Below are 19508 nucleotides of genomic sequence, written 5' to 3' on the forward strand. Positions count from 1 at the left end.
TCTGCATGGACTTCTATGGACAATCTCAAATGATATGCAAAGTTTTTGATATTGAACTCAGGCACAATGCTAGTAATCACACATGAAAGAGTGCCAATCCAAAATGTTTTTTAAAGTAAGTATATTACAGAGGAAAGGAGCTAGATATATGGAATTAATGTTTCAGACAGCAACAGATCTCAAAAGTAGGACACATATGAAGTTTATATTACCCACCCTATGTTTATTGCTTTTGTAAAAATAAATGTCATACCTCTCACTTTAGGACTTTTCTACTATTCTGTTACATTAAGGAGCTGAAGATTGTATTTTGATTAATGTTTGTGACTTTCCAGCAGGAAGGGTTTTACATATTAAAGTGTTCACTGTGCCTCACCTTCAAGTAAACAGGTAGTTATTTATGACCACAGAATTCTCAAAGAAAATAAAAATTATGGTTCTGAGGTTCATAGAGCACTGGTGTGTAGTGTGTGCCTTTTCTTCCTTTAGATCTTTCACTGTGCGTCCTCAGACCACCCCTGGGTAATTACCCAGATTCAAAAGCACAGGACATTTTGTCCCTGGGAATGATCAGAACTTGAAGTACTGTGCTTGGATCATTATATCTTAAAATGATGGTAACACAGCTACAGGCTTAATGCTTAATATCTGTGGTCATTCATGAAATATCTCATCATGTTAATGTAAAAGCTAAATTAAGGCAAAGAAAACATTTCTCAAAATAAATGGTGATACAACAAAAACTAAGTTCTTTTGATTTGGATGCAGTTTTAAAGTTTCAGGAGAAGCTTCCATTTACAGAACACAGGCAAATCTGACCCTGAATAGTAGCACAGAAAAGAGAAAATGCACAGCAGGTAAGAAAACGAAATGGTGGTGATTCTGGCCCTAAACTAAGGGGTAGTCCAGGGTCCCTGAAGATACCTTTAAAGTGCAGAGGCCAGACACAGCAGCTTCCAAGAAGAGGCGTGAGGCCTGAGAGATGAAGAAACTATCACTCTGTTGTTTTGATTTGCACTCCTGCCTCTAGTAGCCTGTGTGGGTAAGACTGTGGGTATGTGTGGTATTAAATGAAAAGTGGGAAAGCAAGAAGTAAAATGTTATTTTTTTAAAAATTTCTGTGATATGATTTTGTCAGGTAAACTTACATTTTGGGACATTCCACAGTAGAACAAAAAAGGGGTCACCATAAGCAGCATGGCCCTCAAAGCTGAACTAACAGTGTGGACAGGAAATGTAAGGTGAAAGACCCTTGAGAGGGGGACCAGGTGTTTTTCTTCCACTTATTACTTGAAGAACCTAAGTGGTGATGAAACAAAAGCACCCAGACATCATTTTTACAGCAGGGAAGAAAAGCAGATGTGGACAGCATGATCTTACAGCCTTTTGGATATAAGAAACCCACTGGATTGCAAAAGTGCATGGAATAAAACTTGTTCACCCACTCAGGTATAACTTAAAACTTACAATAACAAAATTGTTGATATACCTTTCCCGGAAGTGTTCAGTTTCTCATCATCTAGAGGTCTTGAAGCAATTCATTTGAAATCAGCAGTATAAGATAATGGTTTTGTCCCCCTCAAATACCTCTGGAAAGCAGAATTCCCATTTTTTAATTGCATAATCCACTTATTAATATTGTCTTGTTGAGACCTCAAAGTTTTCTCTATACCTTTGTTCATCTTTTAAACCATCCCTCTAAGATAGATGACACCTCCAATTTTCAGCTGAAGAAACTAAGGCACAGCACGGTTATCAAACTATTTTCCCTAATTTATAAATTAAACTTATATAATTTATAAGTTAAATAACAAGTGGGACAAACATGTGTAAACTAAGGAGAAAGAGGATCCTCTCATCTTCCCATCAAATTCCCTACTTCTAAGCTGTTCATCTGCCTCATACATATGATGTATGCCATTCACTACAACGATGAATGCCATTTCCTTGCCAATCTCTTTCAAATGAAAGAGCTTATTTTTATTTGTTTTTCAATATACCAAAATTGGTTATATTTATATACACTAGCAATGAATAATCAAAAAATGAAATAAAGAAAATAACTCCATTTACATTAGTACCAAGAATAAACTATTTAGGCATACACTTAACAAAAGAAGCACAAGACTTGTATATTGAAAACTCATTGAAAGATTAAAGAACACCTAACTATATGGAAAAGATGCCACTTTTGTGGATTAAAAACTTATATTTTTAAACTGAGATATAATTGATATATACCATTATATTAGTTTCAGTTATACAATGTAATGATTTGATGTCTGTATGCACTGCAAAATGACAACCAAAGTAAGGTACTGCTTGTCACCATACAAAGTGACACATTTTCTTTTTTCCTGTGAGAATTTTTAACACTCCTTTGGCAGCTTTCAAACATGCACTGCCAGTATTATTCACAATCATCACCATGCTGTACATTACATCCCTATGAATTATTTATCTTATAATTGGAAGTTTGTATCTCTTGACTTTCTCACACCATATCACTCAATTGCCCCTCTCCTCTGGCAACCACCATTCTTTTCTCTGTATCTATCAGTTTTATTTTGTTTATTCATTTGCTTGGTTTTTTAGGTTCCACATATAATTAAGATTAGACAGTATTTGTCTTTCTCTGTCTGATTTATTTCACTTAGTATAATACCATCATGATCCACTCCTGTTGTTGCAAAGGGCAAGATTTCATTCCTTTTTTTATGGATGGGTAATAGTCAATTGTATATGTATCTATTTGACATCTTCTTTATCTATTCATCTATCCATGGAACCAACACTTTGGTTGTTTTTATATCTTGGCTTTTATAAATGATATTGCAATGAATATAGGGACATATATCTTTCTAAGTTAGTGTTTTTATTATCTTTAGATAAATACCCAGAAGTGGAGTTGCTGTATCATAAGGTAATACTATTTTTAATTTCTGAGGAACCTCCATACTGTTTTCACAGTGACCGCATCAATTTACACTCCCATCAGCAGTGCACAGGGTCCCCTTTTCTCTACGTCTTCACAAACACTTGCCATTTTTTTATGGTAAAAGCCATTATAACTGGTGTGAGGTGATATTTTATTGAGGTTTTGATTTGCATTTTCCTTATGATTAGTAACATTCAGCATTTTTTCATGTGCCTAATGGCACATTTTTCTCATCTGTATGTCTTCTTTGGCAAAATGTCCATTTGGATTCTGTGCCCATTTTTCAACCAGATTGATTGTTCTGAGATGTAGATGTTCTTTGTGTATATTGGATATTAACCGTATTAACCATTATTAGATACACAATTTGCAAATATATTCTTCCATTTGTAGTTCTCTTGTTCTTGCTGTGCAAAAGTTTTTTAGTTTGATGTGGTCCCATTTGTTTATTTTTGCTTTTGCTGCCTTTTTATATAGAGTCAGATCCAAAAATCTTTGCCAAGATGGCTATCAAGGAGCTTACCGCCTATGCTTGCTTTTAGGAGCTTTGTGTTTTCAAGTCTTACATTGAAGTCTTAAATCCATTTTGAGTTAATTCTGTGTATGGTGTAAAATAATAGTCTAGTTTCATTCTTTTGCATGTGGCTGTCCAATTTTCTCCACACCATTTATTAAAGAGATGTGCTTTCCCTATTGTATATTCTTCCCACCTTTTAAACAAATTAATTGATCATATATGCTTTGGCTTATTTCTGGGCTTTCTATTGTGCTTCATTAATCTATGTGTCTACTTTTGTGCCCAAACCATAGTGTTTTGATTACTCTAGCTTTGTAATACAGTTTGAAATCATGAAATATTAGGTATCTTGCTTTGTTCTTCTTTCTCAAGATTGCTTTGGCTATTAGGGGTCTTCTGTGGTTCCATACAAATTTTAGGACTGTGTGTTCTATTTCTGTGAAAAATGCCATTGGGATTTTGATAGGGATTGTATTGAATCTGTAGACTGAAAATATAAACATTTAAACAATATTAATTCTTTCAGTCTATGAGCATGGAATATATTTCAATTTATTTGATACTTCTTCAATTTCTTTCATAAATGTCTTACAGTTTTTAATGTAGAGGTTACTAATTCACCCCCTTGGTTAAATTTATTTCAAACTTCTGGATTCTTTTTGATGCAATTGTAAATGGGATTGTTTTCTTAACTTCTCTTCCTGATAATTTAATGTTAGTGTATAAAAACACAACAGATTTTTGTATGATTTTGTGTCCTGCAACTTTACTGGATTTGTTTATTACTTGTAGCAACTTTTTGGAGGAGTCTTTGGGGTTTTCTGTATATAAAATCATGTCATCTGCAAATAACGATAGTTTTACTTCTTCCCTTCCAATTTGTATGCCTTTTAGTTCTTTTTCTTGCCTAATTGCTCTGGCTAGGACTTCCAACACCTCTTGAATTAAAGTAATGAGAGTAGGCATCCTTTTTCAGAGAAAACACAGCATTTCATGATTGATTATGATGTTAATTGTGGGCTTGTCATATATGGCTTTTATTATGTTGAGGTATACTCCCTCTATATATACATTGTTGAGAGTTTTTTATCATAAATAAATGTTGAATTTTTTCAGATGCTTTCCCACACCTATTAAGATGATCATATGATTTGTACCCTTCATTTTGTAAATGTGATGTATATGTGGATTGATCTGTGGATTTTGAAACATCCTTGCATCCCTGGAATAAATCACACTTGATCTAGGTGTATGGCACTTGTAATATATTGTTGAATTCAGTTTGCTAGTATTTTGCTGAGGTTGTTTGCACCTTTGTTCATCAGGGATATTAACCTCTAATTTTATTTTTTGTTGTGTCCTTGTCTGGTATTGGTATGAGGTTAATGCTGGCCTTGTAAAATCAGCTTTGAAGCATTCTCTCCTCTTCAAATTTTTAGAAGAGCTTGAGAAGGATAGGTATGTAATTTTGATAGAATTTGTCAGTGAAGCCTTCTGATCCTGGACTTTTTTTGGTTGGGAGGTTTTGATTACTGACTCAGTATCCTTACTAGTAACTGGTTTATTCAGATTTTCTATTTCTTCATGATTCAGTCTTATAAGATTGTATGTTTCTAGGAATTTATCTATTTCCTCTAGATTGTATAATTTGTTGGCATAAAATTGCTCACAGTAGTCTTTTATGATCCTTTGTATTTCTTTGGTATCAGTTTTAACTTTTCCTTTATAGTATTGTTTTTATTTATTTGAACATTTTTTTGATGAGTTTAGCTAGCGCTTTGTCAATTTTGTTCATCTTTTCAAAGAACCAGCTCTTAGTTTCATTCATCTTTTCTATTGTCTTTTTAGTCTCTATTTCATTTATTTCCACTCTGATGTCTGTTATTTCCTCCTACTAACATTGGGTTTCATTTGTTCTTTTTCTAGTTTGAGATAGGCCTATAGTGCCATGAACTTTCCTCTGAGAACTGTTTTTGCTGCTATTTTAAGTTATATTTCTATTTTCATTTGTCTCAAGTTATTTTTTAAGTTTCTCCTTTGATTTCTTCATTCACCCATTGATTTTCAGTGCCGTGTTGTTTAAGCTCTACATATTTTTAATTTTTCTAGTTTTTTTCTTATAATTGATTTCCAGTTTCATACCACAGTGGTCAGAAAAGGTGTGTGATATGATTTCAAGCTTTATATTTATTGACTTGTTTTGTAGGTTAACATATGACTTATCTTGGAGAATGTTCCATCTGCATGTATCCGTTCAATCCATGAAGTCTAACATGTCATTTAAAGCTAATGTTTCCTTATTGATTTTCTGCCTGGATGATCTAATCATTGATGTAAGTAGGGGACTTTATACCTAGTATTACTGTATTGATGTTAATCTCTCCCTTTACATTTGTTAGTATTTACTTCTTATATTTAAGCATTCATATGTTGGGTACATAAGTGTTTACATGTCTATCCCCTTCTTTGGTTGATCCTTTTATCATTATGTTATGTCCTTTTTTGAATTTATTACACTCTTTATTTTAAAGTCTATTTGTTGATATAAGTATAGGCACCCCAGCTGTCTTTTGGTTTCCATTTGTGTGTAACATTTTTTTCCATCTCTTTCCTTCAGTTTGCATGTGCCCTTATATCTGAAGTGAGTTTCTTGCAGACAGCATATAGATGAGTCTTGTTTTTTTCCCATTCAGCCACTCTGTGTCTTTTGACTGGAGAATTTAGTGCAATAATTTTATTTGACTTAATTATTAATATGTACTTATTACCATTTTGTTAATTGTTCTCTGGCTGTTTTTTAATGCTTCTTGGGTCTTTTCTTCTTGCTGTCCTCTTTGTAGTTTGATGACTTTATTGTTACGCTTACACTCCTTTCTTACTCTCTTTTGTGTATGCTTTTGCTGTGTGGTTATCAAAAGGCTCTCATGTAACAGAATATATACATTGAGATAGGCCTGTATAGAAATATATATGTTTATTTTAAGTCAGTGACAACTGAAGCTTGGATGCATTCTAAAACTTTACATTTTTACAAACCCTTCCCCTATTTTATGATTTTGATATAACATTTTATGACTTTTTGTGTATCCCTTAGTTATTGTATAGTTTTTTATTACTTCTTATGCTAGCTTGTAAGTGATTAATACACTATTTTTACTATATTTTTACCTTTATTAGTGAGATTTATACTTTCATGTTTTCTTGTTATGAATTAATGCCCTTTCTTTTCAGCTTGAGGAAGTACCTTTAACATTTTTTTATAAGGCTGCTTTAGTGGTGATGTACTCCTTACACTCTTGCTGTCTGAAAAACTCTTTAAATTTATTCATTTTGGAATGATAACCTTGCTCTGTAAAGAGTTATTGCTTATAAGTATTTTCCTTTCAGCCTTTTGAATATATTGTGTCACTCCCTTCTGGCTTGCAAAGTTCCTGTTGAAAATTTACTGCTAGTCTTATTAGTGTTCTCTTGTATGTAACAAGTTGTTTCTCTCTTGCTGCTTCTAAGATTCTTTAACTTTTGATATTTCAATTATAATGTGTTTATGTAGATATTTTTAGGTTCATCTTCTTTGGAACCCTCAGGGCTTCCTGGAACTGGATGTTGGTTTTCTTTTCCAGTTTTGGAAAGTTTTCAGCCATCTTCAAATAAGTTTTCTGCCTCTTTCTTTCTTCTTCTGGGCCCCTACAATGCAAATGTTATTCCTTTTGATGTTGTCCATGGAGTCCTTTATGCTATTTCTACTTTCTTAAGTTCTTTTTTCTTCTTGCTGTTCTATTTAGGTGAGTTCCACTCTCATGTCTTCTAGATCACTGATCTTTTCTTCTGCTTCATCTAATCTGCTATTCAACCACTCCAGGTAATTTTCAATTCAGTTTTTGTATTCATCAGCTGTGACTTCTGTTTGGTACTTTCTTATATTTTCTGTTTCTTTGTTGAAGCTCTCACTGTTTTCATCCCAAGTTTGGTGAGCATCTTTATGACTATTTCTTTGAATTCTTTATCAGGTAAATTACTTATCTCCATTTCATTAAAGCTTTTTTCTGAGATTTTATTTTTTCTTTCATTTGGAACATATTCTTGTTTCCTCATTTTGCTTGGTTTTCTGTGTTTATTTCTATGTAGTAGGTGAAACAGCTATCTCTTCCAGTCCTGAGGACCAGATTTATTTAAGAGATGAAACTTACTTTTCATCCTTGCCCTAGGTCTTTGTTGTCTCTTGAACTTTTGTGATTGTTTAAGCAGACTTGTTTATTCTTGATAGCTTCCAGTTGTTGAGGGTGAGCCATGACCTGTCAGTGTTCCAAATGGAGGGATCTCAATCATCATTAGCTTCAGGCTGATTGGAAACCAAGCATCAGGCAGTAGCTTTTAAGATATGCAAATATATACAATCCTGTGGGACTGTAATTGTAAACACTGCTGACCTCTAGACCAGGGGATGTGCAGATGTCCCCTGGGCAATAATTGCAAAAATCGGAGCTTCAGATGAGTGTATAAGCTCTTTTTTGCGAGGTATGGGCAAGCTGTAGCAAGGCTGAAGGAGACCACAAAGATGGGAATCTTCTGGCCTATGTTCCCTGGGAGCACTTCCATAGTCTCTAGATATGTGGTAAAACAGATTCCTGTCCCTCAGGCTGAAGTTCCAGGACAAGTAAGTAGGTCTTTTTCACAAGAGACTGGATGTGTATTTCAGTCTGTGCTCTGTGTAGTGGTAGCTTGCCAGTAGTTGTCTCTCTGTTTTAGTCCCAGGGGACCTAGGAAAGCAAGTCCCCCTGGCAACCAGAGCCAGGTGATTATAGAGCATCCCCCGTGTGTACTTTGAGCAAGGCAGCAGAAGAGCAGAGGGCTGGGGCACAGGTTGCCAGCTTTCATGGGGCCGGTACTCTCTCTACCTCCCACCTCCCACCATTCCCACCCCACCCTCCGAATCCATGGCACAAGCAATTGTACTGTTTCATGAAGTACAAACTTTTACCCAAAGGCAAAAGCACAGTAGGACCAAAGATCTTCATTAAACTGTTCACTGTTATTGTATAAGAGTTGTTAATGTAACCGAAGGACTCTCAGTGATTTGAGTGATTCACCTGATTGAGAGCTGATAGTCAGTACTCCTATTCTTATATTAAATTGGGAGAGGCCACTTCTTTTTCAGCAAAAAAGCAACAGAAATCACCATTCATTGCCTTCCTAGAAGTAATAGGTGTGTGTGGTTCTGTTTGGCAACAAGGCAATCTTTCTGGTCTTCAATAGCTTTATATGTGTGCACATGCACATGTGTGTGTACCTTCATGTGTGCAATGGGCCAAATTCAGAGAAATTCCCTATTTGGGGGGATATATGGGTGGGTCAATCATTTCTGTCAAAATTTTCTTTTGGTGACTTTTCCTCCTGATTTAGAATAACCTTGGGATCTTTAAAAAAAAGAAAGGAAACCTCTTCCATCTCATACAACCCTTAGCAAAGATGTACCTGACATTGTATCTATCATCTGTCTAGCTTAAAGACAGATGGTAACTCCATGAGAGCAGGGATGCTCCATCTTTTATTCTTTTTTAAAACTGTGATAAGGACACTTACCACAAGATCTACTCTCTTAACACATTTTTAGTGTTATGACACATTATTGTTGACTATAGGTACAATGCTGTGCAACAGATCTCTAGGGCTTATTCATCTTGCTTAACAGAAACTTTGTGCCTGATGTTTTCTCCATATTTGCTCCTCTCCACAGCTCCTGGTAATCATTATTCCATTTTTTGAATTTATGAATTTGACTTTTAGTTCCTTATGTAAGTGGAATCATGCAGTGTTTGTCTTCCTGTGTCTGGTTTATTTTACTTAGTATAATGCTTTCAGGTTCATCCATGTTGTTGCATATTGCATAATTCTCTGCTTTTTAAAGGCTGAATAGTATTCCATTGTGTGCATATGCCACATTTTCTTTATCCGTTCATTGTCAATGGAAGCAGTTAGGTAGTTTCCACATCTTAGCTATTGTGAGTGGTACTACAATGAACATGGGACTGTTAATATCTCTTGGATAGCCTGATTTCAATTCTTTTGGATATATACCCAGAAGCAGGACTTCTGGGTCGTACAGAAGTTCTATTTCTAATTATTTGAGGGACCTCCGTATTGTTATCCAAAGGGGCTCCACCATTGTGCATTCCCACCAGTGGTGTGCAAGTGTTTCAATTTCTTTACATCTGGCCAACACTTATCTCTCTTTTTTCTTTCCCTCAGATAATAGCCCACCTGCCTGGACTGATGTGATATCACATTGTGGTTTTGATCTGCATTTCCCTGATGATTAATGATGTTGAGCATCTTTTCATATATCTGGCAGCCATTTCTTTGTCTTTTTTGGAGAAGTGTCTGTAAGTCCTTAGCTCACTTTTAAATTGGGTTATTGGGTTTTTTGTTATTGAGTTGTAGGGATTCCTTATGTTTTTAGGAGATTAACCCCTTGTCAGATATATGATTTGAAAATATTTTCTCTCATTGCATAGGTAGCTCTGGCATTCTGTTGATTATTTCCTTTGCTGTACAGAAGCTTTTAGTTTGATATAGTCTCAGTTGTTTATTTCATGTTTTGTTCTTAATTGTATCTCTAGGGTTTAGAACAATTCTGGGAACATGACGGGTACTCAATACATATTTGGGCCTTGGCAGATTAGTGGGTCTTCCAAGTCCAAGAGTGCCGACCTTTCTCATCCTGAGACTCTGGGAGGGTGGAGGGGACTAGGCTAAGTGAGGCACTGCTGTCACGCAGGCTGCAGAAGCTGTGTACCCTCTGGGAATTGACCCCTCAAGAGGGTACACTGGGATAAAAGGTTTAGAAATGATTTTGCAAACTTCTCCTCCCAGTTTAAAACTTCAACCTTTAAAACATTTAGCTTCCCTTTCTATTTCTCCTCCCTCTTCTCAAAACAAAACAGAACAAAACCCTCCTTGGGTGCTAATTAAAAAGCAAGTATGTTTTTACTGATAAAATGTGTTTTGCTTATAACCCCAAAACACATTAGAGAACTGCAAAGCTTGTTCATTTAATGGGAGTATAAAAGATGGACATCTAAAATTTTCATCTATTACAACATGTGCAGGACATGAGCACACCAGGGCAGGGAATTAGAATGATTTGTCCATGTTTAGTCCACCTATCTGTTATTACATCTTTCTGGCTGAGTTGTACTTGATGAACTGAACAATGTCTTTTACAAATCTTCCTCATACATCTACACTAATGGACATTCAGTGTCCCAAGTTTCCAGCACTCTCCACACCCAGTTGGACGGGTCCCATCTACTCTATGCATTGTGCTGTCTCATTTTTCCATATAAGTCCTGCATAACTATGGTCCTTTTGATCACCAACTTCACCAATATAAGACTTAATTAGAAAGGAGATTGGTTCTAGAAACCTCCATGAAGGGGAAAAATCAGAAGGGATATTTTAGAAAGAAGTGATGTACTTTACCTCTCAAGAATATGCTCTTTTTCTGTGTGGTCACTTGATGCAGAGAAGCCAAGGAGGAAGACATTTAGAACAATCTAAAGCAATCTGCTCATTTTACAGATAAAGAAATGCATGGCTATTGAAAGGCCACAGGTACTCCCTGTAAGAAGCGGGACACTAACAGAGTGTTAGTAACACATTGCAGTGGCAGAACTACTGTGTCATTTCACAGGGTATTGACCTCCTTGCCATTTTTGGTGGTATTGGTCCCTCAGGAAGAAGCACATAGAGCCACAGCTGCTGGGCTGCCAGCGTCAAGGAGTACCACTTATCCCAGAGGCTACGATCCAATTAGCCCAGATTAGAACAAAAAGCAGGCTTGAAGCAAGGAAGAAGGCAGAAATGAGTGAAGCATTTTGTTTTGTTTTGTTTTTAGTGAATCCTCTGTTCACCTCAATATTAATTTAAATGCTGGCATGCTGTTTCGTGAGAATGTTTTACTGATAAGTAATGGTTTAATTATGGTTTCAAAAAAAGGGTTGTTCTAGCACTTTTGTTTCTGTGTAATAGCACCAACCAGACTCTGCCTTTCATCAGATTTAACTGTTACTTACTTGCTTCTCTCCCTAGATTGTGAGCTCCTGAGGTGAGGGCCACATTTTATTCATCTCTGTCTTCCACAGTGTTCAGCACAGTGCTGTGCACATTGCAGCTGCTCAATAAAATGTTTATTGAGTTGGCTTCTGTCAATGTCAGTGTGTGTGTGTGTGTGTTTTAATGCATAACAACAGGAAAGATGCAGCAATGAAATAAGTCCTTCTAGTTTATGAAAAGTCATTCCATGGCCCAACAGTCATGATTTACAAACACTGCTGCTACCTATCACAATTATAACATACAAAGTTCAATCCTGAGAAACACACAAGTTGAAGGCTAAAAACAAGAAAAGGAATTCATTTTGTTTTGTTTTCGTACATTTTTTCTCTTTAGAGATCTATATAATTGTTCTCTGGGTTTCTGCTTTCTACAAGGGCTAGTCCAGCTAAATGTAGTAAAATGTACCAATGCTATGATTGAAATGTGCGTAAGGTATAGGACAGGCACAAGGCATAGAGAAAATGTGATGGGATGCTCAGGGAGGTAACACTCAAACAGAATCAAACCATGTATAGATTTCTTTTGGATGAACACAGGCAGACAGGATGTTCAAGGGAAAGGACAAGAAAAGGACAATATAGAGCAATGACTTGGAAGTAATTCTGACAGCTGGGCTTTGGGGCGGTGCTGAGGATAGTCTGGAGCTGGAGGAATGAGAGCAGTGGGAGGTGTGTGGAGCCTTGCACACGCTTCACAAGGCAGCAACAGGGATACACTGGAAGGTATTCATCAGGAAATAACATGACAATTTGTGTCTTTAAAAGCCCTCTAGGGCAGTAGCATGGAGCATAAGCTGAATGAATGTGAAATGAGTGTTCATAGATTTAGGAAAAACATTGTAACAGCTCTGTGAACAATGAGAAATGTCTGAATTAAGGTAGTGACAATGGAGGGTAAGACGGAAATCCTCCCATACCTACGTAATACTCAATTAGCAGCTGGTGGATGTAAGCTTGGTGTGTTTTTTTCAGGGGGAAGGGATTTAAGGTAGATACCACATAGGTGTCAGAGATGAGAGAAAGGGTCTAGGATGTAAGATGAGTCCCTGGTTTCTGACTTGGTAGCAGTAAGATGGGAGCTGTTGGTGAATATGAGGATATGGAGAGGAATGATCAATTTTTGCCTAAAATGGAAAATGCTTGAAGGGTCAAAGGAAGGCGTGCTTGGAGATGTTTCATAGCCAGCTAGACGTTTGGGCCTGCAACTCAGCAAATGAACCTGGGACAGATTAAAAAATTCAGTGGCCATAATGACAGTAGAAGATGCCAAGAAGCATACAAGTTTGTTCACTGAGAGCTTGTGGAGCAAGAAAAAAAAAAGTCCAGAAGGTTACTATTTGTTTAATTGAAGTGACTTAAATTAGTTGCTGCCTTGAAAATTTAATACATCATCAATTTTCTATAATACCCTGCAATATAACCATCTTATAATCAATACCTTTCTCATCTCTGTCCCATCAGTTATGAGTATGGACACCTATTTCTCCTGCAGACTTTGGGAGTAAGGACTTGAGTATCTGAAAATGTAAATTCTCTGACTGGTAACAAAAACCATGTGGATAAATGGAAGAAAAACATGTGCCTGAATTTATACAGTGAGCAGTTGAACTTGACAATACATAAAAAAGGAAAAAAAACATAGTGAATCTATTACTATTAAGCAGGTACAAAATAAATCAGAAACTTTCACTGTCAGAAACTTTAATAAAATATGAGGAACTTCCATTATGTTGTGTCCTTTCAGGGGTAGTCCTGAAGACCTGATGCAGTCACTGTCAACAGTGCTGCCAGTATTGCAGAAGATGAAAAATAAATTTTAAGCCTAAATTGCCAAGTTAAAGGCATCATCTTGTAAAAAAATTGCACAAAATTAAAGACAAACATGTATGATTCAATACAAAAAGGAACTAATACTAACTCAGGGGTCCTCACTGGAGGAGGTGGGGTGGTACTTAAAAAGAATACTTAGTACTGAGGTCCCCATCCCCAGGCAAGTACATCACAACACAGGGTGGTGGTGCTGGGGAACCAGTGCTATTTCTGACTCTCCCCAGGTGATTCTAATGTGCAGCCAAAGTTCTGAACCCTTGGCCTCAGTATATAAAGGCAGAAGAGGAGGAAGGAAGAAAAAGCACGCTGGCATGGCAGAGAAGACCTTGGAAGCCAAGCTGCACCTTGATGACTAGCAGAAGCTCATGGAGAAGATCCAAAAAGAACTGGAGAGCTAGCTATACATGTTACTTACCAAACATTCATTAAATTATCATACACAATTGTGGCTTTAGATTATCATAAAGAGAAAATCAACACATATCATGAAAGGGAATGTAAAGTGCAAACTACATGCAAAACGGTTAAAGAACTGGAATTACGTTAACTTCAAAAGAAGACAGCAAGCAATAACTGAACAACGATTTTTAAAATTATGGAGAAATCTGCTGGTGTCACATGGGTTCAGGTTATGTTAGCTAATTTCAGAAAGAATATTTGACAGTATTTCTCTGTAGATACTAACACAGTGCTAACAGTTATTAAATGTAAGTATATGTATTTTTAAAGAAATAAAAATGTTCAGACTTGTAAACTTCTCAGATTAGGAATTTACCCACAGAGTACTCCTTTTGATGACTTTTTTTGTAGATTTCTGGAGGTAGAATTTGACAACCAATTATAATACAAAGCATATGTACTCATTCTCCTTCCTTCTTTTCCAGCTGGGACACTAAACATTCTCTGACATTTGCAGCCCAATTTTTAGCACTGACAATACAACACTTGTAAATCCAGAGACCAGCAAAATAAATCAGTCTCTCTTTTAGGGTATGGTGCAAAACACTGCATAGAGACTGAAATGTATTGGCATTTCCATTTATGAATTTTGTCCAACTTGTACTTGGTTTACTGAGAACTGAACAGTTCTGCCATCAAACAGTCACACTGCACTTTGCACCTTGCTTGGCATAACACTTTTCTCCTGGTGGTACAGTTTCCTATATCATGTCTTTGCTACACTACTGATGTAATGTGATATAATCAAATTTCACCTTTGATTCTCCTAGTTTTCAATGACACCTAGACTTAGTCAGTGTTTATTAAGCTAAAAGTTATTGAAATATTACATTAACAATTAAAAAAATTAACATTAATGTTTAATGTTTAGTTAGCTTAATAACTAAATAAATGAATGTGTGAATAAATGATCACCTCCCTGGCATGTTGCTGTGTCAGTTACCACACAAATTAAGTTAGTATTTTTACTTTTCACTTGCTTACTCATTCACAAATTCAGTTTTAATTGAAAATTTTCTCTGTGTTCAGTACCATACTGAACAGTCAAAAGGAATAGCCCCTGTTCTATAGGAGTGAAGAGCCTAGCAAGAAAAAGTCAGCATAAGCAGTTCTAGGGTTGTGAGTGCACACACATGCTGATTAACATGTTAGAGACGTCTGGGTAACTGAAAAATAAACACTAAACTAACGTTAATAGTTAATATGGAGTACTAATGTCACTAATAAGTGGAGATTATGAACATTTGAAGGCTTTGGAGGAGAACCCTGGTATCCTATATTTAGCTACCACAAGGTTGTAGACATGTTACATGGAGCATATGGAAGAGGATAGAGCTGGGCCACTGACGGACAGAATATAGGTGGGGCTGCAGGCAGAAGATAATTCTTAGTGAGAATGGCCTCAGAGAAGGCTTGAATGAGCTATGGGTCACTCATGCTGAGAAGACAAAGAAATGAGGTAGTCTAAGGACACCTTAATGAAAACATTTTATATTTTGGCTAAATCCCTGACCCATCTTTACTATAACATTCTTAGATACTCTTAGATGTACTCGATAGAAGGAAGACACTGTACTTTTAGACATTATTCTAAATAAGGTTCTTTCTCTTAATCCAGCACAGAGGAGGGAAAAGGACCCTCTTCTGAACAAATATATTAGAAACCAGAATATACATACTCATCCTTGTCCACCTTTTCCCGAAGCTTCTTGAGTTGTTTACTTTGGCTTAACTTCAAATTTTGAATTATGTTCTCAAAGTATTCATCTTCTCTGTAGTTCAACTATATTATATAAAAGATTTTGGGAGAAAATATTAAAACCAGTATCTTCAAAAATTTTGCTAAAAAACATAGGGGCTGTTTTCTTAAGTTTAATCCATTAATAAAGTTAACAGAGAGCATTAAATTTACCAAAAAAGGATTTAATTCCACTTAGCCTAGTTCTATACTGTAGTCCTGCTGCTCTAGCTGAATCACCACTGGAGTCTATTCTTTTGTAATTAATCAAATGAAACCAAGTGTCAGACAAGTTTTACTGTATTGATATTAATTCTTACATGACAGATGAGAGCACATTCTTATTTAGTACCTATTGTGTGCCAGGTACTGTTCTCAGGTATATAGTACACTCTTTTAATCCTTATAATAATATTATGAAGATGGGCAGTTATAAACATTTTAGAGTTGAGGAAACTAAGGCACAATTAAGTTCTCTGCTCAAGGTAATAAGTGATACAGCTGGATCTTGAACCCTAGGAGTCTGATTCTGAGTCTATGCTCTTAGCAAGTTATGATCTGTGGAGCTGAGATTTGAACCCAAGCAGTTCAGCCATGAGTCTATGCTCTCAGCTGCTAGACTCTTGCCACGAGGTCCCTAGGGACTTGCATGCTGTAGCCAGCTCATTCAAAACAAAATAGTCAAGCTTCTCTGCAAATGGAAAGAGGGGAGAGGGTACTATAGGCTAGTAATCAATGGGTCAGGAATCACTGTCATCCCTGGATCTGGGCAAGAACCACCTTGGTGTCACCAGAGTTTCCAGCAGTGCGGTGACCACGAGGGGAGCGACAGGACCCTCAGCTGAGTCTGAAATCAGTATTGGGGGGACGTGAGTCAACTCTATTTTCTTTTCATTGTTAACATTACCAGAAGAGAAGGAAAGAGTTTCCGGTTCTCAGAGTACTTTTGTTTTTAAATAGAGAAGGCATGGCCTGGTTTATCCAGTGGAGGAATAATTAAAAAGGGAATGAAGCCTGAAGACATGGCTTCTTGGGCCTGTATCAGGTGAGATAAGAGCCTGAGCATGGCCTGCTGTTCACTGTGATGTTCACCCCTTGATCCTCTGTAAGGGACACCAGATTTTTTCTTCCGACTCTTAAAATAGAACACATGGAAACCAAAATAACAAAACCAAATACAGACCAGGCCAATTGCACAAAAGGCTAAAACTGAAACAGCCGTAGTAACTGGCTTCAGTGTTCAAGCTCTATATTATAAGGCCTACGTGGCTTTAGGCCATTTCACATAATTTCTGGCAGCCCTTAGCTATAAATGACATTGTCCCCAGCCCTAGGTATCATTAGTGCAGGGTGTTTACAGAGACTGACCTCCACGTATTCATTATTCAGTTTGTCATCATTTGTAACAATGTCATCAGGATAGCCGATTCTTTCTTTAATTGCTAAGGCCTATGAAAATAAAGACATTGCATGTCAAGATGATTATGTAACTTTCAAATGCAAACATTATAATTTGCCCATGCCTAGCAGATAAATAGGTTGATCCATACTGTTTATAAGGAGAGTATCTGACAACAGTTAAATAGAAATATTTGAAAAAGTTTCTGCCTGGAGTTCAAAATACATAAAAAATACTTCTGAAATTTAGTTTCTAACATGCTATTCTCATAGGCTACAGCTTTCCCAAGAAAACCAAAATAAAAACTGACAAGTCATTGTTGCACATGTATTTTATGAACTTTTTTCTCTGAAAGGCTTTTTTTCTTCAATTTTGCGGGAAGGGTAATATTTAGAACTTCCATTCTAGCAGCTTATAATTATCTTTCCACTTCACCGATTTAGCTGAGAAAACGGATATGTGCTTACAGGGTTCGTGCTAATATTCTTCCTGAATATATGTTCCTGGAGTTTTTATGTTCTCCTTTGAACTCCAAAGCTGATGTATACCTATCTTCCCACAGTTAGATGAATGACATTAGTTAAATGAGTGGAAATGGATTTTCCTTGTTATACAGCTCATGTGTACCACTTTGCTTAACTACCATTTCTGATTATTATTTTTATTATCTTAAAATTGCTTACATTTTTATTATTTCATTAACATTTATTTACTACTTGCTATTTCTATTTATTTCTCTCCTTTTTCTCAAAGACATGACTTTTGAGTCTATCACATCACATTGCTTTTAAATAATTGAATTAAAATTTTCATATGGAATTAAGCCTGTATCTCTAAGTTATTTTTGTTTACCATCAAACGGATGAGGTTTTGTTACAAATCTATTTCATAAGCCCAGGATTTCCCCAGTGGATCAGACAGGACATGTGTCACTAAGTCAGTTTAGGCCAAGCCCAGTTTCTTATAGGTTTCCACACCATTGACTAATTACAATCATCCCTCTCTGAATGGTTCTTTATTTTCTAGAAGACATTTCCCCAAAGGATGTTCTAAGGGACACAAAGTTTATAGTAGTAGGAGGTAGTACATAACGGATTTATTGCCAAATCTTTGGGTAAATAATATGACAGAAACATTAAGTAGGCTTCTTTATTGCTGTATAAAATTAGGTTATCATAAGTATTCAAGAGGATGAATTAATTAGTGTATTTATTCATTTAATATATGTTCAAGAGTATAACACCATAAGGTGCTGAGGATACAATGTTAGGCAAAAATTTCTGCCCCCAGATAGCTTACCATAAAGATCAATAATAGGCAATGAGTATTAATCTGAAGTGTGTTGTATGATGCCTTAAAATCACACCTTAGATGCATGTAACCTAGTCTAGGGTGGCATTCAGGGAAGCTTTCCTGCAGGAAGTGTTTCCTAAACTCTTTTGACCATGAGATTTCTTTTCATGCAACTTGCAGGTCCTGTAAGACCAACTTGGAAAATGATGAACAGGAACAATCCAACTGGCTGCATGAAATGCAACCATGCCTCGCATAGCTAGAACATAAAAGGAACACATCCAACCTGAACTTCTGGGGGCCTTGTCAAAGTGATGGAAAGATAGCCATCCTGGGGCCCTAAATTCTAGACCTATCTCACTCAGGATTCTGTGATAGCTAAAAAAGACAGTCCTTTCATGTGATTTAATCCTGAATGAGAACTCGATTCCAGCTTGATTCCCTTAGTATAGTAGGTTTATGGCCTCATTATGTATCAGTTCAAAGAATGGTCTGTTCTTCCTGCCACCCTAACTATAGAGGAAATGAGATAGAGCAGGGAAATGGGACAAGGGTCACGCCATTGTAAAATCTACTTAGCCTGTGAAAAAGGCCCAGTTTATTCTTTAACTTAATCTATATGCTATTTTTCCTCCTCTTCAATTAAGTAACTTTGTAACCAGGACTGGAGATAGACCTCTGGAGTATAAATGAACCTATGCAGTTAAAGAATGATGAGATCTGGATCAACACAGTCACCTAAATAACCCTATTCTTATAACAAAACTTCAAAGGAATTATGAATTACCTGTATACAGCATGCCCTGTGCCAACCTCTACCCAAAAAGCCCTATAAAACCCCAACCCCTAAACCCTTAAGTATACCTCCTCTCTGCAGTCGCCTGGCCTCCTTCCTATCTGAGTGTATACTGTCTTATATCAAATAAACTTTCTTGTTGCATAAGCCTACTGCACTTTGTCTCCGAACTTTTTCGTGATAAAGACAAGAACTTGCCAACCTCCACCTCCAGTGACGTCTTTGTCACTTTGCTATTTATTTAGCTTTCTATCCTCAATGGAATCCTTTCTCCCTGTTTTACTTCAGATCGATAGAGAAGTGGAAGTTCTCAAAACATAAACTCACTCTATCCAGTGCTATGCGGCTACCCCAGATTCTGGGGTGGTAGGTGTCAACATAATTCCCCCACTGAACAGATCAAGCAGACACCAGAGGCCAGGTA

The 19508-nt window shown here is 36.5% G+C and overlaps 1 protein-coding gene across 9 annotated transcripts in view; it reads right to left on the reverse strand.

Annotated features, from left to right (window-relative positions):
- The window catches only part of MME (membrane metalloendopeptidase), a 95026-nt gene that overhangs the window by 24254 nt on the left and 51264 nt on the right, over window positions 1-19508 (reverse strand). For all 9 annotated transcript variants that reach the window (XM_017680001.3, XM_073232188.1, XM_017680000.3 and 6 more), the window contains 2 exons: window positions 16965-17045; window positions 15538-15641 (listed from right to left, as the gene is read on the reverse strand). In XM_017680001.3, coding sequence (XP_017535490.1) covers window positions 15538-15641; window positions 16965-17045 — 185 coding nt within the window. The remainder of the gene's footprint in view (window positions 1-15537; window positions 15642-16964; window positions 17046-19508) is intronic.

This window comes from Manis javanica, chromosome 3, assembly GCF_040802235.1.
Source record: "Manis javanica isolate MJ-LG chromosome 3, MJ_LKY, whole genome shotgun sequence".
Taxonomy (NCBI): domain Eukaryota; kingdom Metazoa; phylum Chordata; class Mammalia; order Pholidota; family Manidae; genus Manis; species Manis javanica.